Source organism: Mesoplodon bidens (assembly GCF_964165515.1).
Source record: "Mesoplodon bidens genome assembly, chromosome: 9".
NCBI lineage: Eukaryota > Metazoa > Chordata > Mammalia > Artiodactyla > Ziphiidae > Mesoplodon > Mesoplodon bidens.
Genome location: NC_138166.1, coordinates 57,321,739 through 57,348,298, shown reverse-complemented (window position 1 = coordinate 57,348,298; position 26,560 = coordinate 57,321,739). Strand labels below are relative to the sequence as shown.

General features: G+C 36.7%; 1 protein-coding gene across 1 annotated transcript in view; it reads left to right on the top strand.

Annotated features, from left to right (window-relative positions):
* SKAP2 (src kinase associated phosphoprotein 2) overlaps positions 1-23,698 on the top strand; it is a 150,341-nt gene extending 126,643 nt beyond the window's left edge. Inside the window, exons 10-13 of the mRNA XM_081243739.1 lie at positions 890-967; positions 6,929-7,041; positions 20,805-20,906; positions 21,334-23,698. Of these exons, the coding sequence (XP_081099865.1) occupies positions 890-967; positions 6,929-7,041; positions 20,805-20,897 (284 nt within the window). The 3' untranslated portion in view covers positions 20,898-20,906; positions 21,334-23,698. The remainder of the gene's footprint in view (positions 1-889; positions 968-6,928; positions 7,042-20,804; positions 20,907-21,333) is intronic.
* The last annotated feature ends 2,862 nt before the right edge of the window (positions 23,699-26,560 follow it).

The following is a 26,560-nucleotide window of genomic DNA, read 5'->3' as shown; positions in this document are numbered from 1 at the left end:
ATGTAGTAAGTATTTCTTTGATGTAAAAGGATTAACTAGCCTATTGACTCTGTTTAAAAACCCTTCTTATTTAATCTCATCATTTTTCTTCCTATAACTTGGGAAAGGAGTGTGATGGGAGAGTGTAGAAATAATATGAAGATATATATGAATATATGCAGGATAAAGGACATGGATTTTGTCATCATAAACCTAAGTTTGAATAGCAAACATTGGAAGTTTCTTTACCTTTTTGAGTCTCAGTTTATTTCTCTGTAAAATGAGGATTTAAAATGGTTTACCTATGAAGTCTTAACATCTGCTGTAGTGTATGACACATAGTAGTTCCTCAGTATAATTTGGGGGGTATTACCTTGAAGGGTGAGGATGCTTCTAGTATCTTCCTGTGATGATCAATTGAGAAAACATGAAGTATCTGATGCTCAGTAAATGACTTCTAGGTTAACTGTATTTTATATCACACATTTTCTCTTTGCTCTGCTGTTGTTTTAGGGACCATGATTTTATCTGTGGTACTCATGCCACAGTATAATGTGGTCAATCCGTATAATGCCGGGTGTCATCTTACTGCATTTTTAGGGCTTTTCTGGATTTAAGATTATTCCAGATGAGTTTCTGTGAATATTTAAAACAAAATATGTGAAACGTTAGTACATACCTTAAATTTTATCAAGCCAACTGGTCAGGTTGCTATTTGGAAATAGCTAGAGGTTTCTTTGTTCAGCTTTAGATTATTGAAAGGGGGATGCGAATGTTGTGTGGTTTCATTCTTTGAAAAGGAATACTTATGTGTTATACACTTTTAGTTTTGCTCTTAAGATTGGGTGAGTACTGTGTCTTTCTCCCTGAGGAAAGCCTTCAGTGTCCCATTTATGTTGTTTATTTACAGAAGAGGAAGAGGATGGAGCTCCGATGAAAGTGGAGGGGCAAAGGAAGATGAGTCAGGACAGCATTCACCACACCACAGGTAATGAGTTGTGCAGCTTTCTGGGAAAGCTTATTTTGGTTTTGTTCACTTTCCTCTTCGTCACTTTCTTACTGCTCTAAAGATGTGTCCTCAGCTCCCCGAGGTTGTCTCCTTGGGTCTGGACCTCTTATGGCTGATAAGCTTCTTAGACCCATTTAGGATGCATGAAAACCACTTGAGAAGGATTTATAAAGTAAGCCAATTTATACAAGGTATTCCTTTCTGAATTACTTTGTAACGACTCAATTAGCTTTCATTTCTGCGCAAAGGAGATTTAGTTGCATAAATTAGCTTAGCATCATTGAGGAAGTGTCACTGCTAAAGGACAGTTTATAGATACAACATGCAGTTGCTGTCAAACCTATAAGAATGTAATATAGACATCTGTGTATACTTTGTGCTTGAGCAGAACAGACTTCTGCCATTCAGAGACTAACAGGGGACAACAAGTTGCCCAGGGGACTGGCAATGTAGACATCTCTGAAAAGGTCAACTTGACACAGGCTCTGACAATCGACCCACAGCTCTGTCTTCTTTGATAAAAATCAGATAAACTTAAGACCACTAATTGATCTGCAGCCTGTTTAAATGTTGGCCATGCATATCTTCATTGCATATGATTAACACAGAAAGCAAATGAATTGGGTAAGAAATGCCAGAGTCCAGTGACAGCAGGTTACAAGTGGGAAAAGGACAGTGGTGGCCTGGAAGGCTAAGAAGGATATTCCCCTTATCCCTTTCCACTTGGCACGTGGCCCCAGCTACTAATTATGACTAAGACTGGAAAAATAATTGCACGTGCTGTGTACGGAATCACATGATAAAGGCAACTTTTCTTGCTGCTTGTTATTTCCAAATAGCAGGAGATAAACCGTATCTGTAGTGCAAGCATGAGGTTAGTTTTGATAAACCAGCAATTATTTTACACAGAGAGAAGAGAAGGACTGCCTTCTTATCAGGACTTTACACCTCTTCATAGCCACATGTCAGCTGGGGCAAGGTCTGCCATATCATCCCATGTCCTGCAAAGAGCTATAGTTGGGAGTCACCTCCCCTCTCTGATATGTCCATACATCACTCTTTCAAGCTGTCAGGGGCAGGGTGGTCAAGCAGTGTGTGTTCAGGAAGTAGCCTTCCCGAGTCCTTCCTACTGTGGCATGTAGAAAGGAAACAGAGGCCTGATTTCCGGACCTGGACAGGAAAGCAGGAGCAGGTTGCTGCAAAAGGTTTGGGTTTGCTTTTTTCAGAAGGGAAGTGAGGAACAAGTCATTAGATGCAGCTATAAACACCAAGGCTGAGCAAAGCCTTGAGGACAATGTTCACTGGCCATTTTAAGTACATACGTTTTGTTATTATCATAAAGCTTCTGCCAAAAGCATGTCGTTTTCTTTTTTTTTTAATTTCTGTGCAGGTATAGAAGGCGGACACATACAGATCTTCTTTCCACAAATATGAGTGTTTTGGCTTAAAACAATTGTGTTTTTCCAAAACCCTTTTAAAGTAACTATCTCCCAAATTTTTGCCTTTGAGGGAAGGAAGAACAAATCAGTTTTTCCTCAAAGGAATGCAATAAGGAGATCTACCTTTTCATGCAATTGCTATAAAGCGCTGCAATAATTCTTATCTTCAGTGACATGAAATTCTTTTCAAGCAACACTTTTAATGCTTTTGCATACCAGTGACCTTTGTTCTCCCCAGGCTGTCAAAGATGTAACATTAGAAGTTTGTTTGCTGGGCAGGGCAGTGAGTTGACAAGGGTATTCCTATCTTGCTGAGCATCACATGATGTGAACTTCTAACCTTACTCAAGAATGTTATATTTTTCACATTGACTGATTTTACTAAAGGAAAAATTCTTTTTTCAGACTACTCTAATGTAAAATATGTAAGCAAAAACAAAATTAAGCATGTATTTCTTACAAGTTATTTCATGTTTAAGCTTATGTAGCTTGCATATATTTTTACATATAAAAAAATAAAGATTCCATTTGATTTTTTTGAACATTATACAAAATGCTTACCTTTCTAAAATAGTTTTTACACCTATAACACTAGCCAAGGAGAGATTCTCCATTATCTTATTATTGTGTTTTACCCATTGTCATCATGTTTTAAAAATCTTTTCATTTTTGCAAAAGTAAATATCTCCAATGTTTAGCTTGTACTTCCGTAACAATTCTGTTATTCTTGCTCAGTGATCTGTTTTTGCATGTTTAACTTACAAAAGCAAATACATTGTTTAAATCTTTCACAAGCCAGCTAATTTAGAACGTTATTTTCTTTCTTTCTTTACCTTCTTTTTTAACCATATATGCTTCTTAGGACAGAAACATAATGAGATGTGTTTTTTTTTTTGATAATTTTGAAAACAGATCACGATGTGGATAGAATAGGAAAATTAATTCATATAATAAAGACAACTAAACCGATTTAATTTGTATTCAGAATGTAAGCTTATCGGTGGTTTATGACATTATGCTCCATCCCATTTTTTTTGTTGTTGTTGTTGTGTTTAAAAAACACATCTCACAGGGATTATTTTTTCAGTGTATAAGTGAACAGTGTTAACTTCTGTGAACCCACAGTGCTTCCAAGGATATCGATGCATAATTTTTTGTGTATGTTTAAACACACTTAAAATTTAGAAAAGTAAACCAGAGGAGCTTGCTGCTCTCTGAGGAACAAGATAATTCTTAATTTTTATGTCTGGAATTCATTTTAAGAATTTTGACATTACTTTCCAAAGGAGACTAAGGCTAATAATAAACATAGACTGCCAGGTTTTCTCCCCCGTTGTGATTCTTCTACATCAGGGGTCTCTAACCCCTGGGCCTCGGACTGGTACCGGTCCGCAGCTTGTTAGGAACCGGGCCGCACAGCAGGAGGTGAGCGGTGGGCGAGCGAGCCAAGCTTCATGTGCCGCTCCCCATTGCTCGCATTACCACCTGAACCATTCCCACGATCCCCCCAACCCCATGCTCCACCACCCCCCGTCCGTGGAAAAATTGTCCTCCATGAAACCGGTCCCTGGTGCCAAAAAGGTTGGGGACCAATGTTCTACATCATAACTAATATTGCATGCTGAAATAGAATAGTCAGTTTGTGTGTACAGGTAGCCATGTGACATAAACAACTTACTGTTCTTTAACAGGGCTCACATATGGGACACAGGAATGAGGTTGGTCTTTGGGTAACATCATCATCAAGATTGCAGAAAGCACAGTAGAAAATGTGTCTTGTTCCCAGGACTGCCAGATCGCTAGCTCTGTTGCCTTTTTACAGCAGTGAGATTTAATGAAATGCCCATGATGCGCATCTAGGGAGAGATGCATCTTGCACACGGTTGGGGTCTCTCTTCCCCTCCTGTGCTCCTGTAACTCCCATTAGTGTTAATGGGAGTTTCACTAAGCGCATCGAGGGGAGGAGAGACCCCCAAAGTGGTCAGGATTATGTGTTAGAAATCACCGTATACTCTCCTCTTCCTTCTTCCCTCTCCCCTGCGTTTGAAAATCTACTGAATGAAAAACTATTGTGAGAGAATCTGAAAAAGGAAAGAGCAAGCAGCAGGCTGAACAGCTGCAGAACCCACTGGGATGCTCCAGCCAAGCCAAAACTTCTCTAGTTTTTAACCCAGGTTTTCTTTCTTCAGCCTTTTAGGATCAAGCCTAAGGCTGAGCAGCATGGGGAACACACAGGAGCCTCGACTGGGGAAACCAGCTCTTTAGATCCTTTTACCTCCTGGCCAGTGACTATGGGGGAGGGCCTTGCGTGTGAAATGATGTCATCCTCTCTTTGCTCTAATTCCTTGACTTTTAAACTGACACTGACGGACTGCATGGGGCACAACATTTGACCCAGTTAGCAGTTGATTTAATCTGACTAGAATGTTTCAACTTCTAAATCCCTATTTGTCTAAATAAGTGGTTTTTAAAGGAAATCAGTCACTTTATTATTAAGTAATTTTTTTCTTAAAAAAATTTGACAATGTTTGGAGAAATCTGTCCAGCCAGAGTGCCCTCTAGTGCCCATTCATAGAATTTCCATAATACATGCTTTGAGGGGAAAATGTAATGAAGGGTGGCCACAAGCATTGTTAGTTCTTGGTTGGATTCCCAGGCTTGTGTACATCCCTGCTAGCTTCTGTGATGAGTGTTCAAATGCTAGAGAGGGAAAGTCAATAAGGTGTCTGTCTCTCTGTCTCCCTCCCTCCTTCTATCCCTCCTTTCCCCCGTCCCCCCTCTTTTCTTGAGTTCTTAGAAAACAAGCGGAAAAACTTTAATAGGAGGATTGTCCTTGTTTATTTTCTTAAAAGTATAATGGAAAAGTCGCGTCTTACTTCTTAAATGTCAGACTCCATATTATTCAGATTTTCTTTTTGGCTTTAAAAAATGTTTCAGACACTAAAGAGAATTTTTAAAATTTCTAATAAACCTAACACTTTGAATAAATCACAAACTACGTGTAATAAGATGAACGCCCTCCTGACACGCTAATGTGACCGGTTGTGTTGGAATTGCCAAGGAGCCTGCTGTTTGAGAGCCATATAACAAAACTAAGATGACAACCCTGATCCAGCATGTGTCTCCACAGTTATCCCCTCAGAATTCAAAGATGACATTCCAATGATGGAAGTTGTCAGCACGTGTATGTTCTGCCTGGTTAGTGAATACAGGGACATCTTATTGATATTGCTTGCATTCTTTTTGCATTAACTCATCAAAACTCAATTATCATGAAATTAAAAACAGGAAACAGTTCTCAGTGTAACAAAAGCAGCCAGTGTATTTAACTCTGTGCTGTGTTTCAGGCGACCCACATTGTATAAGTGACAAAGCATTTATTACCCGGTTTATTGTGGTATTATAGAGCGGAGAGCGCTAAATAATCAATCAGTTAATGGTCTGTATGGCAGTTTGAACACATCACATCCATTGTGCTTATGCTGTTAGAAGGATGAGCTGATAACTCCAGTGTATGTTGCATGTTTATTCAGAGCCTAATGTCCTAAACTAGGGCTGACAGAAATCTTGGAAAATGCAGCTTTAGCACTGGCAGTTTCAAAGTTGCTAAAATATTTTAGAAATAACTTTGAGAAGCTTTGGGTACAAAAGTCCCTAAAGATAAGAGCTGGAATTATCCTTTAGATTACTTTCATTTTATTCTCTTCCTTTAACCAGCTTTATGTTTTGAAAAAGTTTAAATTTAGGGACTTCCCTGGCGGTCCAGGGGTTAAGACTTCGCCTTCCAATGCAGGGGGTGCAGGTTCGATCCCTGGTCTGGGGAGTTAAGATCCCACATACCTCGCGACCAGAAAAACAAAACATAAAAAAAGCAGAAGCAATATTGTAACAAATTCAATAAAGACTTTAAAAATGGTCCATATCAAAGTATATATATATATATATATATATGCCATTGAGGCATTTTTTTTTTGAAGTTTAAATTTCAAAAAGTTTTTTTGTTACCTTGTTTGGTTATATTTGTACCTTAGCTCCTTTATTATTATTATTATTTTTATGATGTGTCCTAAATTCTGTACGGTGCTTATTTCACAACGTGTTTATCACATCTCATGGATATTGCTCATTATACAGGGAGGCTGACTCATCTTCAAAACATGTTGCAAGTGGGCTTAGGTTTGTTATAGAAAATAAGTGGGAAGTAACTTAGGTGCTGGTTTGAAGAAACATGTTCAATTACAAGTTTTAGGTAAAAACAAGAAAAGGAGAGAGGAAAGAAAAGACATTCAAAATTAGATCTTTTTGAAAATGGTCCTTAATTAGATGAGAGTAAGAAGTAGGATTCTTGTGTGGATGTTATAAAGTGTTCTTTGAATGAGGGCAGAATTTTTTTAGACTTTTTGGTGGTTTGGAGTGGCCCTTTAATTGCTATTTGTTCATTTTTAAGTGAGGGGCCATTACATGAAAGATCTAACTCTTGTTTTCTCTGTCTTCTTCCTAGGAGATAAAAGCACCGATTATGCTAATTTTTACCAGGGTTTGTGGGACTGCACAGGAGCTCTTTCTGATGAATTGTCATTTAAACGTGGTGATGTGATTTACATTCTTAGCAAGGTAAGCAGATACCCCAAAATGACAACTGTAAAGCACGAATGCAAAGCTGCATTTTTATGCATTTGGATCTACAACACTAGGGAAAAAATGCCAACTGGAATTCTTCTAGGTCCTTGTTAACAATTGGGAGTTCACAATAATTATTTTGTCAAGTGAAATGTAATCAAATTTTAAACACAATCAGATAACAGGATTCAACTTAACAGTGTGTTTACCTATCACTTCAGCCTTTGGCTCACATCCACACACTGCCTTCTCCAGAAACAATATACTTATGTGAAAGTTAACATTGTAAGGTATTAGGTTATTTATTATGTTTTTCTTTCCTCTTCCTTTTTATTCTTCTGTGTGCTTATTCTGATTTTGTCTGCCATTCACTACTGGTAACACTGTGTTTATAGAACAAGTTTTTCATCTTTATGTAAATACATTGGGTGTTCCGACAATTTAAAAGCAATACTTTTCTATTCAGACAGGTTTAGGTAATTTTTTTAAAGTTTAACAGAATTGTATTTGTAAACATAATAGCAGAGTATATTGCTATGAACTCATCCTTATGTATACAAAATCATTGTTTCTGCCTCTTAAGATACTGGATTATTCAAAATGCTTCTGGCCTTAGATCTAAAAGTCAAGATTCTTAATTGATTATACTTCTAATGACATGCCTGAGCTCCTTTAACTTTCATATTTTAACTTTGCCTACTGTAATATGGGGGTTAAAAAATATCTCCCTCAGTCTACTTCATGAGGCCACATTAGAAACAAATGATGTATGGAGACTATTTAACTATGAGTAAAGAAATGTTACATAAATCATAAGTCTAGGAGTTTAATGTGCTTTGTTGATTAGAGAAATATTTTGGAAAGATTATGACTTATTCAGAAAGATAATATGACTTATTAGATACAGAAGAGAATTTGGAAATAAGGTCACTTATTGAATTCAAACACTAGTTGACTGGTGCATAAAATCATACACAGAAAATCATAGAACATTTGAGTGAGAGATCTTAGGGCTCATCTATCTATCCTTGGTTTTACAGATGAGGGAATTTGGGTCAAGAAAGTGCCAGAGCCAGTACTTAACAAGGTGTTTTGACTCCCAGGTCAGAGCTTTCTGCTCTGTTTTTTTCTTATGCCTGTATCTGTCTTCCTTCCTTTTCCCTCTCTTCTTCCCCCCCCCTCCTCCCCCCCCTTCTTTCCTTACTTGTATTTAACTTGTAACTGTCGTAAAGTGCCTAAAATGTGCAAGGACCCATTCTAGGCACCAGGAATCCAAAGAAAAAAAAAAAAAAGAGAGAGAGATAAGCCCTTGTAGATTGGAGGAAAATAGTAAGTAAATACAGCCTACTGTGATCATTGCTGGTTGAGGTGCCCAAATAAGACTTGTCCCTTATTTCTCAGTCCTCTGCTTGCTAGTGTATTTTTTTTTTTTTAAGAAAGATACAGTTCTTGGAAGCTATAGATTGCCATATCACAACTCTTGGATTAAGCCCATTACAGAGCATTCAATAGTCCTGTGTTAAAATGACAGCTTTTTGAGCCAGTTACTTAATATAGAAAGCAAACTGATTAGTTTCAGTTCTTGAAAAGAAACTTTCTTGGAATCATTCCTCAAATTTACTTAGCTCACAGTTTCTTTCACCAATTTAGCTGCATAAAATTAAATTGTGTGTAAAATTGCATATAAAATTAAAAGGTTGATTAGCTTCCACTTGGAACTTCAGACTATAGGGATAAATGGCATGTAGCCAGTATGTTTGTATGGTAAAATATGAAACTTACAAAGCCCATGTGGGTTTGTTCTTGAAGCCTTCTTTATGAATCAAGTTGTCTTTGGTTTTTTTTGGGTTTTTTTTCAAGTTGTCTTTGTTGCTGAAAGCCTCAGAGTACCAGCCTCTGGGACAGGCTGTGGCGCAAGCAGCGTTCCCATAGGCTTGTCTTATTTCTGCCATTGCCTCAGAAAATCATTTTCTGTGAATATGAAATTGAAAGTACAATCATAGGTGTGTACCATATTTCTAGGATTCTGCGGGAAGTCATTCCTTTTCTCCCAAACCTGTTTTGTGATGATTGTAATTTTATATGTGAAGCCTGTCATAGAGCTAAGGGTGGTAGTCCACCTCACAGGAAGAATATACTCCTATCTAAAATTTCTAAATGCTGTTATTTGGGTATGGGCTGCCTGAAAATACTTCCTTTATCAACCTTTCACAAGGTTTAAATTTCCACCGGCAGCATTTCATGAGAGGCCTTCTAGAGATGGGCATTTTATCTGGAGCTCATTTTGGTTTTTAAAAGAAGAGACAAGGCTTTGTTAGCACATTATCACCATTGGCTGGATGAGTAAATACCCATATTTACCCAGCTGCGGACCTAGTAGAATCAACCAGGTTGATCTCAGTGAGGGTGAAAGGAGGACAGTTAGTTTTCTCTTGATGGAATTTGGACAAATTCTGGGCTGTTGATGAGCATCTTGGCTATTTGTTGTCAGGTTGCTTTGGGGTTCAGGATATATTTATGAAGACTCTTACTTCCCCACTTGGCTTTGGGTGAGTTCAGATAGGAACCTCTGATGATTCTTTAATTTTATATTTGCTTGGTCTTCCAGTTTTTATAAAAATTTTGGCAAACATAGACCATAAGTTAATATCATAAATTTATTTAATATGTGAATGATGACAGCAGTTTGAATGATGAGTATCTTTATAAATTCAGAACTCAAGGCCCTTAGAAGAAGAGAGCAAAGAATTGCTCAAAAGGACTTGTTTCTAGATCAAGGTAGAGCTGATGGTATGTATTGATTTTTTTTAAGTGCAATAAATATAGAAATCACTAGCATTGTTATATGCCTAGAAATTTGTTTAATCTTTCTCAGAGTTATATTTAGATTCCATGGTGATGGAATGAAAATTTACCGTTTAAATTTATTTTTTACACCATCTAGTGGCTCAGAATGAGTGGTGCAGGTAATTGCAGCTAATGTGCACAATCAAAATGATGTCATAAATCCAACTTTAAATTTAGCTATGGGTTATTACTTTCCTATCTCATGTCAATGAAGTATAAGCATTAATCATGAAAATTCTTTTCATCATTCTGAATTAAATGTAAAAATTGTATACTTAAGGAAAAATGCATTTTAAGGAGTCTAACAGTATTTATAGAGACATAAAAAATGTGTACTTAGTAAAAAAAAAATTAGTGCCACAACTTTTCTAATAAAAAATGCCATTTAAAAGATTTCAAAGAAACACAACTTGCTTTTTATAATTAACTGATCTATAGTTTGCAGTATTTAATTATCGTTAATTTGACTTACCTTCTAGAAGCTTGTTAGTTCTGAAAATAATCTTTTTAAAAAAGGCAACACAAGATAGTTTAAGAAGAGATACATTCTTTTCAATATAAATAAACCTTTAGACAAATCAAGAAATAAAATGGCATGTACTATAATAAAGAATATTTTAATTTTGTAAATATAATGACAAAAAGATTTAGCTAGTTTGATGATTAGGCTCTCTGTATTAAAATTCACTATAGAAATATAGTTTGATTTTAAAATTCAGTCTTTTTTTTTCTATTTTTGCAAGGAAGCCTTGATGGGGTGTCAGCTGTGCTCAGTCTGCCTGGGGGTGATTTATTTATTTTAAGCCTCTTTTGAGTTATACAGATCTTAGCTTTTCTTTCTTTCTTTACTTTTTTCTTTCTTTCTTTCTTTCTTTTTTTAGTGAAAATCAAATGTTACAATAAAGAAGGAAGAGAAGGCAGCTACCCTGCCCTTCCCCTTCCCTTTTTAACATTTTCCAATTAGCAGCTGCCATGTGACCCCTGGCTGAGCTAGCCCCTCCTTCAAAGTGTCTGGCATTTTCTTGGTTTTAACCTTTGAACCTTACTAATAATAAATCTAAATACTACTTGCCTAAAAATGCAAGCCTGTAACTTTTTGCTTACAGGTCTTTTCATATAACATTGCTGCTGTTTTTTTATGTGTTAAAACATTTTATATACTTCAATAGTTCAGTGGAGATTTAGAAATTCCCCCCCACACACACACACACAAAGATGGAAGGTATTTATAGGGAGGGATGAAAGTGAAATATGTGATTTTTTCTTTTTAAACAAGGTACAATTACCTTTTTTTAAAAAATTTATTTTTGGCTGCGTTGGGTCTTCATTGCCGCACAGGGACTTTCTCTAGTTGTGGACAGCAGGAGCTACTCTTCATTGTGGTGCAGGGGCTTCTCACTGCAGGGGCTTCTCCTGTGGCGGAGCATGGGCTCTAGGCGTGCGGGCTTCAGTAGTTGTGGCACACAGGCTCAGTAGTTGTGGCACACGGGCTCTAGAGCGCAGGCTCAGTAGTTGTGGCACACGGGCTCTAGAGCGCAGGCTCAGTAGTTGTGGTGCATGGGCTTAGTTGCTCCGTGGCATGTGGGATCTTCCCGGACCAGGACTCGAACCTGAGTCCCCTGCATTGGCAGGTGGATTCTTAACCACTGCTCCACCAGGGAGGTCTCCAGGAATATGTGATTTTTATGACAGCTGCCTTGTTAGTGAAGTTATTATGAAACACAAGGCCTACTTTCAGATTTATTTGATGGGGAAATTCATATTTGAGATTGCAAATCTTTTATTTTTATTTATTTATTTATTTATTTATGAGGAATCAGGTTGTTTAAAATCATGCTAAATTCTTTTACTGGTTTGCATTTCAATTTTATTACCACCTTAAACATGGACACAATATCATAGTTAATAGTATTGTCCTAGAACCGTGTTTATGGAGTTTTATAATTTTCATGGCAGGATCCAGGTTATATAGCTACAGGCATATTATAGTCCCACATAGCTCTTTGGCTATTTTATTCTATTTGCTGTTCTGGATTTACATTGTCTATTAGTTTATCCTTCAATCTGTACTCACCAGTAAATTGCTAACCACATTCCTATTCTTACTTTTAAGGCAATAAATTATTTTTAGAGGCTTAATGACAGAAGAGCTATGCTTCAGCAGGAAAGAGGCATGCTGCTTGTCTGCTATTAACAGAAAAATAAGAGAGTTAAGAATCCTGGAATATTTCATCTAGTCTAGGACACATGTGACTTGGGCTTTGCAGCTTTTTGAGACATTTTTTATTAAGTCAAAAACAGGAAATGTGGGTTGACAGTGTTCACTAATATACAGTAAAAGGGCATTTTTTTAGTGTGTGTTGTTTGGAGTTTCGAGCATTGCTTCCCTTTGTAGCTGTGACTTTTTCCAGTGATTGGTGAAATGTAACTGTCACTGATCATTTGCTTCTCATTGTGAAAATGTAAAAATTCTGTTACTAAGGCTTTTTTGGCTTCAGACTTACCAGAAAAACAAATAAAATGAAAGTCTTGCTGAGCTCTACTGGCAGAGGGAAATAAAGAGTTCCTTTTTAGCTCTCTTAGTTTTTCCTTTGTGACCATCTGACTCCATGTGCCACATACAGCAAAACCACCTGCTGAAGAGTAACCAGGACACCTCAATATAGGACATACCTTGATGATACTACGCTAGTTCCCTAAATGTTATCACATCTTGTAGTCTTTTGGGAAGGAGGAGGAGTGTTTGTACTTGTCACTGCGGTTGTTTGGGTCTGACGGCATTTAGTTTCTATGCTAAATGCCCACGGTGAAGCATAGTGGGCAGACCTATGCTATGCTTATAATCTCTCCCTGGTGGTGATAAGCAGTGTATGGAAACAGCACTACGTCAGAAGATGTTCTCATTCCACTCATGGGACTCTTGTTACCTATTTGCAAAAACCATGCTCTAGTACTTCCCGATTTTCTCTTACATAAAATGGAGGGAGCATTCCAGGAAAATGTTGACAGATGAAGGGGGAAGGTGCCTACAGAAGACAGGCTGTCAGGCTGAGCCCCTGCAGTGGCTTGAGAAGTAAAGGAGAAACCAGAAGGCAGTGTCAGAGAGGCAAGTTACGCAGAGGTGGCAGTGAATGGGCTGCTATGGCTGCAGAGCCTACACGGTGTAATTCTGCATGGAGTAAGCAAAGGTTTTCCAGGAGCAAACCAAAACAACCTTAAAGAAAAGCACCATGTTGGTAAGTAAAAAAAAAAAAAATCTTAAATGGAAAAATCCATGATTTTTTTATGCCCTTCTGCTCTCCCCTGACCGCCCCCCACAAAAATCAGGAGCTCCCTCAATGTATACATGGCACATTCTCACTCTTTTGAGATGTCTCCTTTCTTATCCCTTTAAAGATCAGATTCCCTTTGGAACAGCCCGTAATAATCAGGTTGCCTTATGGTGCACTCCAAAATGCTCTGTTTTTTTTTTGTTGCCCTGGTATTTTGCTACACCAGTTAGTGGGAAGGCAGAGGGAAGGGATGAAAAAGTATTTATTGCATACCTTGTTCTAGGTACTCAATGTGCTTTCATTCCTCTGATTCTTAAGGTAACCCTACAAAGGATATGGTACTATCAATATAATTTTGCAGGTAAGAAAACTGATGCTTATGTAAGCTTATTATGTAAATCACCTGAGGATACCAGCTAGGAAGTACCTTCTCCTGGACTCAACGCAGATCTGAGCCCAAAGGCTTTTCTCTTTCCATTTTGCTATACCTACGTGGGCCATGACCAGGATTATCCGTTTCCCTGTCTCAATTCCTTGAGGTAGACACTGTGTCTTAAGTATTTTTGAATCCCCAATATCTAACATTATGGCAGATAGATGTTTAATATATGTTTATGAAAATATAGTTAAAAATAGGAAATAATTGGGACTTCCCTGGTGGTGCAGTGGTTAGAATCCTCCTGCCAATGCAGGGGACATGGGTTCGAGCCCCGGTCCGGGAAGATCCCACATGCCGTGGAGCAACTAATCCCTTGCGCCACAGCTACTGAGCCTGCGCTCTAGAGCCCATGTGCCACAACTACTGAGCCTGTGCTCTAGAGCCTGCAAGCCACAAGTACTGAGCCTGCGTGCTGCAACTACTAAAGCCCGCGAGCCTAGAGCCCGTGCTCCGCAACAACCAGAGAAAGCCTGCGCGCAGTAAGGAAGACCCAATGCAGCCAAAAATAAATAAATAAATTTACATTTAAAAAAAAAAGGAAATAATCCTGAACTTCTTAAAGGAATTTAGATGGTCGAGTTGTGGAGGTAGGGGACCTTAGTGCTAGCTCTTCTCTTTATAGGTGAGAAGATCTTGAGGCTCCACATACTTGGGGAAAAATAAATAAAAGGCTAATGGAAAAAAGGACTGCCTCTGGAGACCTTAAAAGACAATGGAGTTTCTACGCTTGAACTTCCTGAGCTTCTTGGCAGCCAAACTGAAAAAGGGAGAGACAAGGAGCTAATAATTCTTTTTAATCATAAAGGAGGAAGCTTGGCTTTTCCCAGCACTGGCTACTTAAAAAAAAAAAAAAATCTCACGTGAATTTCTAGAATCTTCGCTGATTATCTGACCTCAACAACTTTATATAATAAGAACAGTGGCAGATATTACCCTCAACAACAAAAAATTTATAGTACATATAACAAGAGATTTCATATAGGTAATTCTGTGAGGGTCCAAATGTATAATAATTAGACTTACTGATTTATGTTAAGTACGTAACTGGATTATTGTGGAGTCTCAAAGAGTGATATAAATGTAAAAAAAAAAATCACCCCTAAAGAACTTGGGGATTGCCCAAGGTCACATACCTAGTTAGTAGCAAGCTGGAGACTCTCAATCTTCTGAGAAAATAATCACAAGAATAAGAAGCAGCAGCTGAAAAACTAGCAGATTTTCCCCTAGACCTGCCACACTGTTTCTGCCTTTGCAGAGTTCTGTCTTAACCTCTTCCGTACTTACAGTAAATTCAACTGAAGCCATTTCTTCGAAGAACTAGAATTATTTGGTCCCAGTTCTTCAGGGGGCAGGTATCTTTCTTTCTGCAAGTGGAATTTAGGCTCTTTAGACAAGGTATGCTATACAGCACATTGGAAAACGTGACGGGCCGCAGCCAGCCATGTCGAGGAGCAGCACACTTCATATTGTGAAGCTAAACATACTTCAGAACAAATGTTTGTTTAGTCATTACTAAAATTCTTCAAGTATGTCCAATATACACATAGAAAATATATTCCTATTGGAAATTACCCTTCTTAAGAAAACATTTAGGAGGGTCATCTGGTGCATCATCCAAAATGAAGAAAAACTATGTTTGTTTCGTCATGAAGTGCATATTTATTGAACATCTTTTACACATCCTGGAGTGTGGGGCATACAGTTTGAGTGTAAGACATTGCCATGATCTCAGTGAGTTTCTACTTTATTTTAGTTGAACGGACAAAACTAAAGTACATAAACTCCACTGAGGAATAAATACTCAGCTTGAAATGGGAGATGTAAGTATGGATTAGATAATTGAGAGAAAAATTCATGAAAGCTGGGTAACCTGAGTCGAGTCTTAGTTACTAGATAGGCTTTGGATGAGGGAGGGGAGATACCCCTTGGGGAAGGAGTGCGACATACAGAGGCAGGAATGAGTGCAGCACAGAAGGTTGGGCTGTGGGACCAGAGCAGTGAGAGGAGCTTGTAGTTAAAGCACTGGGGGGCTAGTATACATTCCTGAGCAGCCGAGTAAACTGACAAAGGCCGTTTCCGGGAAGTACAGAGAGGCAGAGTGGATGATGCAAAAATCCAGGGTGAGGCGATGAAGGTCTGAACTGGAACAGTTATCAGTCATGTACTGGTTGGTGAAATACACTGAGTACCAAGGCCACCCACTACTGAGCATGATTTGATCTTTCTTTGCCTAACAATATCTAAGAATCATCAGTCTGCAAATCAGTTTTTACTTTATGCCATTGTAAATGTTGACAGTGTAGAAATTTGAATTAAGTGTATCTTGACTCTGGAATATAAACTAAAATTTGTTACAGGAATTAAGTTCTTACTATCACCTTCCTTGCTCGTCTTTTGTCTCTCTCGCTTTAAAAATGGAGTGCGGGGCTTCCCTGCTGGTGCAGTGGTTGAGAGTCCACCTGCTGATGCAGGGGACACGGGTTCATGCCCCGGTCTGGGAAGATCCAGTGCACGGAGGAAAAAAATAGTAATTCTTTGAATTAGAGTAACTCAAAGTCACATTTGCATAGTAAATTATAAAGTAGTGAGGTTGATTTCCATGAGCTGCTAAGAGACTTAGGTTGGTAAAGCAGGTTCGTGATGGTGGTATTCAAACATCAGGGAGGATCTTAGAAATTGTTAGTGTCCATTTCCTCATTTAAGGAATGAGTTAGGAGACTAAGATTCAAGCAGTTAAAGTGTAGATAATAATAGTAAAAAAAACGAAGTTGTCAAGTACCTGTTGTGCATTTTAAGACAACTTTTGAAACGATGGTTGTATAAGAAACGCTTCTTACAAAGGTTCTAATTGGAGATAGTAAAAAGGAAGAGATTGAAGAGGTAGCCTTGAAGAAAGCATTTCCATATTTTAAATAGTTGTCTAGTTTTCATGCTACTACAATGTTTATGAACAATTTGAAAAATCGAACATATCACAGTGAATAGTTGGAAAACAATGGTAAAGTCCACTGGTTCTGAAACTCAATGTAGTTTATATTTTGTGAATAAAATTACCTTTATTTCTGCACAAGGCTGGTATGTTTTGAAGCACAGATATACGTTTGTAGAAAAGAATATAGTCTTTTAACCTTTCTAACACCTGTTGCTTTCAAACAGATTGGTAACTACTTTCTGAAAGGGGTGGTACATCACAAAATCTTACTAATGTTTCAAGTTTCTGTTAAGGCAGCATTCTTTTACCATATGGTTTGTAGAAAGTGGATTAACATACTTGAGAAATGAGAATCGTGGTGCTGAAAAGGATTTAAGTAAATGTTGGCATCTTATTTAAGTGTAAAATAATACACTGGCAGAGAGAGAAGATTTAGTTAGTAAGTAAATGTGGACATATGTTTGCTATTGTGTTGGATAAAGTCTCTGTTTCACTTTATCAAAACTAGCCCTTTTTTTCCTGCCTTTTTACATAATCACTTTAATTTATTGCTTAATAATGATTAATTGAGGCCTAAAATTTTAACTATAAAATAAAACAAAAACTATTTTAATGATATAAAAATTGAAAACAGAGGAGTTAGATCACAACTGTTCAGTGCTGCTTTATGATTATTTTCTCAGATTATTGGGCAAGTTCAGCTTTCTTGCTTCTTTGACTGCCACATTACATTTTGCCTTGAAGCCATCCATTTTGCAGATATTAAATTTCTTTTGAGTACTATTTTTATACACTAAGCATCACTATACCTCTAGATCTTGATAGCATTACTACGGGAGGAGAAAGAAGCTTTGTGTTAGTAATTACCTAACATTGTCAGAAGCTGACTGCAGGCCTCTTTCTAGTGATAACAGAATAACTGCATAATGTAGCTTTATAGCACATGATTAATAGAAAATAATTACACGTCCTACAAAGGGATGCAATATTTCTTATAAATTGACTAGAATGGTTTCCTGTAGATTAAAGGACTCTTCATTATTTTATCAGTCCTCCTGAAGTACAGTCACTTGCCTATGTTAGCATTTCAGTTGATGTTAAGAGCCGAGTGGGGTGAAGAATACCAGATGGCAGAGCTTCTTGTACCTGAGATCTCGTGTGCCATCAAGATGACATGATGCTTCCTAACCTTTCAGAGATTTAGATGGCAGCCTGGTAGGACTTTTGTCTCTTTATTTTTTGTTTATTAACAAGATAAGGTGTGAGGGTTTTTTTTTTTTTTAATGACCCACCCTTGACTTTTAGACCAATACTACAATTAGTATGTGGACAGCGAGACAACATTGTATGGATTGCATTATTTTCCACTGTAAGTAATATATCATTCATAATCACATTTGTTTGGGGACAGCAAACAGGGAAAGCAAAGGAAGGCAGATTTTCTTCCTCCAAAGGAAAGCGTGTATGCTATTGAACCTTCAGGCTGGAGTTTAGAATACCGTACTCCAAGATGCATCTTCATTCCAATTTATAGGCTGCAAATGGTTTAATTGGGATTCATGTTGCTCAGGAGGCTCATACAGAGGATAGTAATGATAAAAGTAAAAGCTTCTGTGTTTGCAGTCTTGCTGACATACTCTAATGGCTGCAGTGTAAATCCATAAATTTGCCTACTAGATTTTTACCTCACTATGTTTTATCTTACCTCTTAATTCCACACAGGAGTGCTATATGGAATTCTTTACAAATGTAAAGTAATAAACATTCTGGTTTTTTATTTTTACTCTTTTCTGATTTAAACCCGTTATATTTTAGAGTACTTTTATGAGGTGTGTGTTTCGTATGCCTTTCAATTATTTTAAATTAATTTAGTGAAACATTTAAGATTATTTTAGCCTAAAACTTAATTTTTTCCAAGAATGTTACTTTTAAGGGATTTGTTTACAGCTGAATAAACTCCTCTGCTGTTTATTACTGTACTTTCTGTTTAATGAATCTTCTCAGTTGCCATCATGCAAAATTCTCTCCATGTGTGAAGTATGTCATTGGTCCTTTGTTGAAGTGATTTGTTGGAAATCAATTTCTTAAATTTGGATGTGAGTGAGCTTTTTGAGAACAATAATGTGCCCTTAATTTAGAGTGTAGATTATAATTTCAAAACAGAATATTATAAAGTAATATGAACTTTCTGGTTTGTAACTTGAATCTAAACGTTGAAACCCAGATTGCAGGCTCTTCTCTGAAAGCAGGTTTGGGTCATAATATGCCCTCTCACTAAATGTATTCTGTTTTCCTAGCCTTTGGGGGCCTAGTTCCTTTACCCTTTCCAAGTAATCAGCTGAAAAAAATCTTAGATGGGCATTGGATAAGAGCTTTCACACTTAGGCTTACTTCGTTAAGTATCCATTTTGAAATCTTACACTGTGGGCCTTTGGCCTCTGCAAGGTGAAATACATTTGTTTTGTTAAGCATTAGGCACTAATTGTATTCATTGCCTTAAAAAATTGAAAAGGGCAGTTTTATTAGGTACCTATTAGGATATAATGGTTACTAATCATAGCTTTCAGTAAGTTGGTATTTTCTTCTGACAAATATATTCTACACAGATTAGAGTCATCTTCACTGAGTTCTGGGCATCAGGCTATTTTCGTTGCTTAGAGAACTTTGTCCACTAAGTTCACACTATCAGGAAACTTTTAAAATCTTGAGTCGACTGCCTCATAAGCCAGAGCTGTGCCCTCATTAGAATCAGGCCTTTCTCCTCCACCCCCATTTTCCTTCCATCTTATTCTTACGAAAAACTTAATTCTGATACATCCCATTGTTTAAAAAAGTACTTATAGATTTTAATCTTGTAAGCTCTCTATTGATAGACTACATATCAGTACACACCTGGGAATGTTGCTACATTTGTATGGAAAAATTGTATTATTTTCCTTTCTGATGGTGAGTAGCCTGGTTAGTCATCAGTACAAATGTTAAATCTGTACTGGTATTAACATTCCCTCCCCACATGTAACTCGGTATGCATATGCACATTTATCTGTGACTCAGATGTTGGAAATCATAGCCTATTGAATTACTTTGGGGATTGATTTTAAAAATTTATCTTATATGAAAAATTAAATTTGGGTCCTACAGTGCTTTTTCAGAGTATTGCTTTTGGGAGATATTATTCTTGAAACTTGTAATTCATTTTACTTTGTTTGTATCTCACTAAACATAAATAAATTTGAGATAAAAATACATTAGGCAATCTGGCAGACAAATGAGACCGGGTACAGTGTTCACTATGCCTAGAGCAGTGGTGTGTCTGTCAGCGGAGCAAAGGGAAGAAAAGGAGGCACAGGATTAGCTCACGCTGCAAAATGAACGCAAAAGTGACTCATCAATCAGTCTTTTTTTACAGCTAGATTAATATTTTGCCTTATAATTTGAGATACTTTTATTTCCTATTGATCTTCCCCCATAAGAGTGAATCTAATACCACCTTTAAATTCCTTCCATTCATCCTTTACCTAATGTTGTTTGTGATCAATCAGAGGAACAATAAATGCCTTTGGGAAGCTTTTGAAAAGGAGCCCTTTTGTGAATTATTTTGGAAAGCCAGTTGGGGGAAGCATTATTAGTGTTTCCTTATTCTCTAATTTATCTGTTTAAAACGTCTATACTCATTTTTAGATTTTCCTAAGAAGGGGCATACCTCTACATCCTAAATCATTTTCAGTCATATGAGTTTAACTAGGAATTAAGTAGTTTATTGTGAAAAAAAAAAAAAGTCTATCCTTGCTAGATGATAAGCTCCTTGAAGGCAAAGATAGTATCCTAAGGATCCTGGCTATGATCTCCGGAGCCTCTAACACTGGTGTTTGCATAATAAAAGGTGTCCCCCAGGCTGTGTGTCTGTGTGTGTGTCTGTGTGTGTGTGTGAGTGTGTGTAAGAGAGAGAGATGGGGGAGAGAGAGGGAAAGGGGCCCAGAGAGCGGACTTCCTTATGTAGTTTCATTTGCTAGGTTTCTGTCCTAAGTGACTGTTTCTGTGTTCTACACTGTGAAATAAACAGGCTTTGTCTTATACATTAATTTAAATCTTTGCCTAACAGCATTTTTAAAGTGTTCAGAAACAAAAAAAGATTAAAATGTTTCAATTTGCAGCTCAAGCTCCTATAACTTTATAAAAAGAAATAACATTTCTAAGAAGTTGCGTACAAACAACATTGTACTTACACCCAGTCTGAAGGTTAATATTGCATATTGTTTTCAATTAGGAATACAATAGATATGGCTGGTGGGTAGGAGAAATGAAGGGAGCCATTGGCTTGGTGCCGAAAGCCTACATAATGGAGATGTATGATATTTGAGAGTCCTGGGTAAGTACATTTTAATCCAATATTCTGTAATAGCTCATATGTTCTCTTGGTCTCTGCATTATTAGTCTTTGCCTTTTTAAAAGTCTTTGTAGTTTTCTGATAGCACAAAGATTATGCTCCCAAATCATCTTCTTCTTTAAAAAAAAAATCTAGTTTAGTTTTAAAAATAACTTCATAGAATTTACTTTGGAAATAAATAGATTATTTAGAGAAAATCCCTTTGATAATAACCAGCTGTTTTCCCAAACCTCCTCCTCTTTAGTAAAATACCACTTTTATGGCCTTTCTGAGGAGCTGAATTGACAAAATATTGCGTAAACATTCATTTTTTTCCTTGGCTAAAAATGTAACATTTTTCTAAGCAGGGAAAATCAACATTTTGCCTGAAGAAAAAAATTAAAATGCAACTTTCCCTTTCTGCCTGCAGAAAAGGAAGATTCCTCTGCTAGTGTGCAAATGCTTTGGATTGAGAATCATCGAGAAAGCATGAGTGACAGCTCATAACCTTTCTTTGTTTTGTTGAGCATCGTTTGTCTTTGTTGTTTTATGCATTCATTATAATATTCCTCTGATGTGAAATTAAATGAAGGATATTAATGTAAATTAGATGCAAGCAGTAAAGTTATACCTGTTGCTGTTTTTCAAAGAAATAATCATAGGTTTATTTACTCATTTGATTTGTGTGAAAAATTCAGCACTATTTTATATGTATCACATAACCATTGCTACTTCTAGTAAGAGTTGTGATTTCTCTTAATACTGGATATCAGTTATTTTTTAGAATGTAATATATAATTTCATAAAAATTTCAATTGAATGTATCATGCAAGTTTTTGGTAGATGCTGTCTAAAGAATGTAGCTTTGTTAAAACTTTGTAGGTGAGTTATCTTAGTATTTATTTTTCAAACAGTAGTAACATGTTTTCATGAAAGAACTTTTACTGATTGGTGAATTTACTTTATGTTAAATATAGCCACAAGAAAGAAAAACAATAGAATGGCAAATGGGGAGTATACTGTCACCCTCTGCAACACACGTGAGGACCAGAACCATGGTTTGTGCAAAGCCCTTTACCAATAATAAATACCCCGGTTATATAATGGGCTTGCCAACATTTTCTACTGTAGTTTTCTTTAAATTTAATGAAACAAAAATTGGGTGAGAGGTCCCATTCTGCCACTAATGTCATGGCATAAAGAATCTCAATGTATTCTCAAAGTCAGAAGACATAACTGAGTACTCTTACCCTGCCTGATTGTTACTGTGCTATTAAAGTCACACCACAAAACAGTGAAAGTCCAGATTTGGGCCCACTCTGCACCTCTGAAAGCAATGAGAAGAGAAGGAAGGCTCAGAGAGGAGGGTGTAGAAATCCGGTGGGAACATGTACCCAGGTACAGGTGAATGGAAGGGTAGTGTTAGTCTGATATTGGAGGTGTACGTTGTACTCCAGAGCAAGGTTTGTGGAGTTATATTATTACTTTTTCATGTATGTTTGAAATCAAAGGTATTTTAAATGTCTACAAGGTACCACTATGGTATATATATATCAAAATATACTGCTGATTGGATAATTATTTGAAGTAAATATAATCTGCTAATATTGAATCCTTGATTAGAAGGTACTACTTTTGTTGAACTTTTCAGATCTTTGCATTAAAGATAAAGATTCTAACCATGCAGAGGAGCCGATAATGTTTAAAAACCTCCATTATTTATAAAAACTATCTACAAGCAATATTTCAGAGTATATGTTTTACTGTTATCCCCTCTGTACTGTGATTATCAGATTTCACATGTAAAAAATATATATTAATTTGGGGGATTGTGAGTGAATTCTAGTTGATATAGATTAGACCATGTCAAGTTAAAGCTTTCAGAAATTAATTTATGCACTTGTTAAATTTTCCTAGTATAGAGCCATTGGAATAGATTGAAATCATCTTGGCAAAAGTGAGACAACTCGAGATGGATTTAGTGGATTGGTTTTCAAAGCCTGAGAGATTGAAAAGTGAAAGCAGTTGTGGGTTCCACCGAAAATGTAGACTTCCTTGTGGACACAGATTTTGTGCTTCTGGCCTAAATGAAGATTTTAGTCTTGGGCCAGTAGATGGCAGCAGCTTTTCATTGCACAGGAACCCACTTGGAAACCCCTCCTCCACTCAGGCACAGACTCACTCCAAACGTAAAGTATTTAGAAGATTATTGCCTCTTTTTACAGTTAATCCAGGAGAGGGAGTCCTTTGCCAACTGATGCCAGATAGTCTCTGGAATGGTGACAGTACAGAAAAAAAGTATTAACTTTTGTCCAGAGCTCCTCTGGCCTTTGTTCTTTTTCACTTGAATATAGGTGGGAGATGAGAAAGGAAACAAAAAATTTTTCATTGGACTGACAGGAAAAACAATCATTAATTTCAACGCATGACTACTTTGTATTCATTTGGTGAAATCATCTGTATACTAGGAGGTAGAAAGTTTTCTTTACACCCTTGACAATATATCACACACTCTTCAAGATCATAATAGTAATCATTAATGTGAATTTAAACAACATGGCTTGTTAGAAAATATGCTAATTGCTATGTTCTCATTATGTTTGCGTAGCTTTTATTTGTTTTTCTATGAACAGAGAGCTAATTTTTTTCAAAGGTGATTGTAAGTCATATTTTACATAGCGTTTTGCTTGATTATTTGCCCTGTACTGAATTTGTACTCTATTGCCATTAGATGTTACAATAATGTTCCACTCTGCAAATTTTTAAGGTTCAAATAAAGTTTAATTGTTTGCAAACTGTTATGATGCTAATAATTCAACAGCCTGCTGTGTTACTAATGAAATTACTTTGTTATGATTAATTTGGAAAATAGTGTGTTTATTGTAGTAATTAAGCACAACAAGGTGAAGTAAATGATTCTAATGCCATCTGGCCTCCAAACCGAATGAAGAAATGAAACAGGGCTGTCATCTGAATTTATTCAAAGAAGTAAGGATAATACAAATGACTTTCATTGCTGTAGGATTTACACTCAACCACAGCTCACTCCATTCTGTTTTTGCCACTTGGTTGTCTATGACAGTTTCTTTTATGAAAAAGAATGTTGTTTAGCGTAGCAATTGTTTTGAATACTTTATATTATTTTAAGTAGATTATTTTTATCTTGTGCTAATTTAATTACAGATGATTATATAAAGTATTATGGGATCCTAGAAAATCACTGTTCAACCATCTGTAGGTGAAATCTCTGTATGTGGAGGTTTTTTGCTATTACTGTTGAATATAGCCTTTCACAAAGAGTAGAGATTCTATTCAGTTGTTTCTAAAATGTTTCTACTCAAGACTCTCTCTTAGTTCTTATGATCCCACTTTTCCTATAATTTCTCCAGTCTAACCTATTGCTACTCACTTCATAGATTCTGGTACCCTCCAGGGTCATAATTAAAAACAGAACCCAGAGCTGAGCTATATATTAGAGATCCAGATTTGTAGTTCAGCCACTATAAGAAAACTTACCCTAACATACATGTAGTTGAAAATCTGGAACGTCATCAGTGAGACTGAGTAAAGCATTGTGAGGATTTTTAAATCAAGCAAAGTACTTCTACATTTCAGATAAATCAATGTTTATATTTCATTGTTGAATGGAATTATAAACTGTATAGAGGTCACTTTTACTTCTTTGGAGTTCAGTAAACTCAAGTATATTGAAAAGCAGTCCATATGGTAAAGAAAGAGATGGTAGAGATTAAAACATGATCATACCATAGAGAACACCGATTCACTCAGAGCTTGAAGGAATATAATTAATATGTAACATAAAAATATTTGTTAAAATGGCCTAGTTTGTTAGTAAAATCCTGAGTATTCTGAAATTCAGAGAAACAAATAAGTAGTATATTATTAAAGTATCTTTCTACAAACCTAACCTACACTCAAATGCATAACTTAAACCATTGATCCTCTGGATTGGGAACAAGAAATTTCTGGACATCCTCAGCTTCCGCCAACATTACCATCCACTGCCTTGTAGTTGAATTCTTCTGGAATATTTGTTAGAACCTCTAATAGTGTAACATCTTGCTTGTGATGAGGTAAATACTTACAGAATTATTTTATTTGTAATTTTGTAACCTGGAATGACATTTCATTAATGTTATTTTCCAGGGGCTTTTTCTTATTTTCCTTAGTAGAATCTGCTCTATCACTGCTTGATCAGAAACATGATTTATTGCCAGCATGGTACTTCAGAGTATATGGTGTGTATCCAGTAAATATTTATTAATTATCTGATGTGGCATCCTACAGTATCTGAGATTTAAGAAGAAAAGAGTTTGACTTCTCTATACCTGGTAGAGAAAATCTCTTTATCATTTAGTTCATCAGCTTTCTGACTGACAGTGTTCTCTTAGTCAAAAAAAAAAAAAAAAAAAAAATCAGTCCACTTTACCGAGTCTTTAAAAGCAGTTTCATCATCCTCATAATACCATCAACAAGTGGAATGGATTGTTGGTAACAGAATTGAGTGACATTGTGAATAACAGGAAAGTTGAATGTGGCAGCCAGTCTTTAGATGTTTCCTCCCTTCCTTTCCTGAGTGCAGTGTTGTCACTCTTTCAGAGAAGGCAAAGGTGACTCAAGCAGCTTGGGGCAAGTGATCTAGTTATACTTCCAGTACATCCCAAATCACTGTTGTCCTGCGTTCCACCTGGGCAATAACAGAGAAGACTTCTGATCTTGGAAGCATTCTAGCTGTGGCCTTGGATGGATCAAAAAGAAATATCTGAAAGTGGAAAGTTTCACAGTTGTTGCTAAATCCAACCATAATTCAATTTTTGTCTTTTTTAAAACTTTCATTTCCTATTTCTTTGAAGTTGTATAGTTATGTTAACTTGGGTGCTTTGAGTCCCAAGATGAAAGGAACCATAAGTGCAGGAAGTAGCTGTAGTCATACCAGTGCTCAGCTTAGGTCTGTAAGGTTGGGAAAGGGGCTGGAGGTTGAGCAGTCTTGTGAATATGTTCAAAGGTGTGAAAATAGAAATTGCCCCAAAAGCCCATCTCATAAGTGTCTTTCTTAATGTTGGAACCTTGGAAAGTGTTTCCTCAGGATTCTCTCTTTCTGTTTTCACCATTTTCTTTTTTATTATCCATTACTCAGAGAGGTAATATAGAACAGCACTTGTCTGTTTTCAGTTTATTGGCCTCAGCTTTGTAATATAAAAATATCACTCCTGCTAGAGTAAAAGCAGGTGCCATTTTGTGGCTTGAGCAGCAGTTCAGCTCTTTTTTGAGGAAAGTGTCACACAGGTACTCTCAAAGGAGAAAATTAATGGCACCAATGTAACGCCAATTAAAAGTGACTGCTTTAGAGGAGGAGAAAATTCCACAAATAAACAGATTCCCATACGCTGTCTCCCCCTCCCAGCTCCCATGGGAGACCATTTAGAAAACCTTGTGTTCTTTCACTGTCATGTCAAAATGATGATAACAATTTAAGATAGTGATAGCAATAACTAATATTAACCGAGTGTTTACTACTTGTTATGCTGTGTACTTTTCATTCCGTCCTTCTACAGCCCTATAATAAGGTAAGTTCTGTTGTTTATTCCCATTTTCCTGATTAGGAAACTGAGGTTAAATAATTTGTCCCAAGGTCT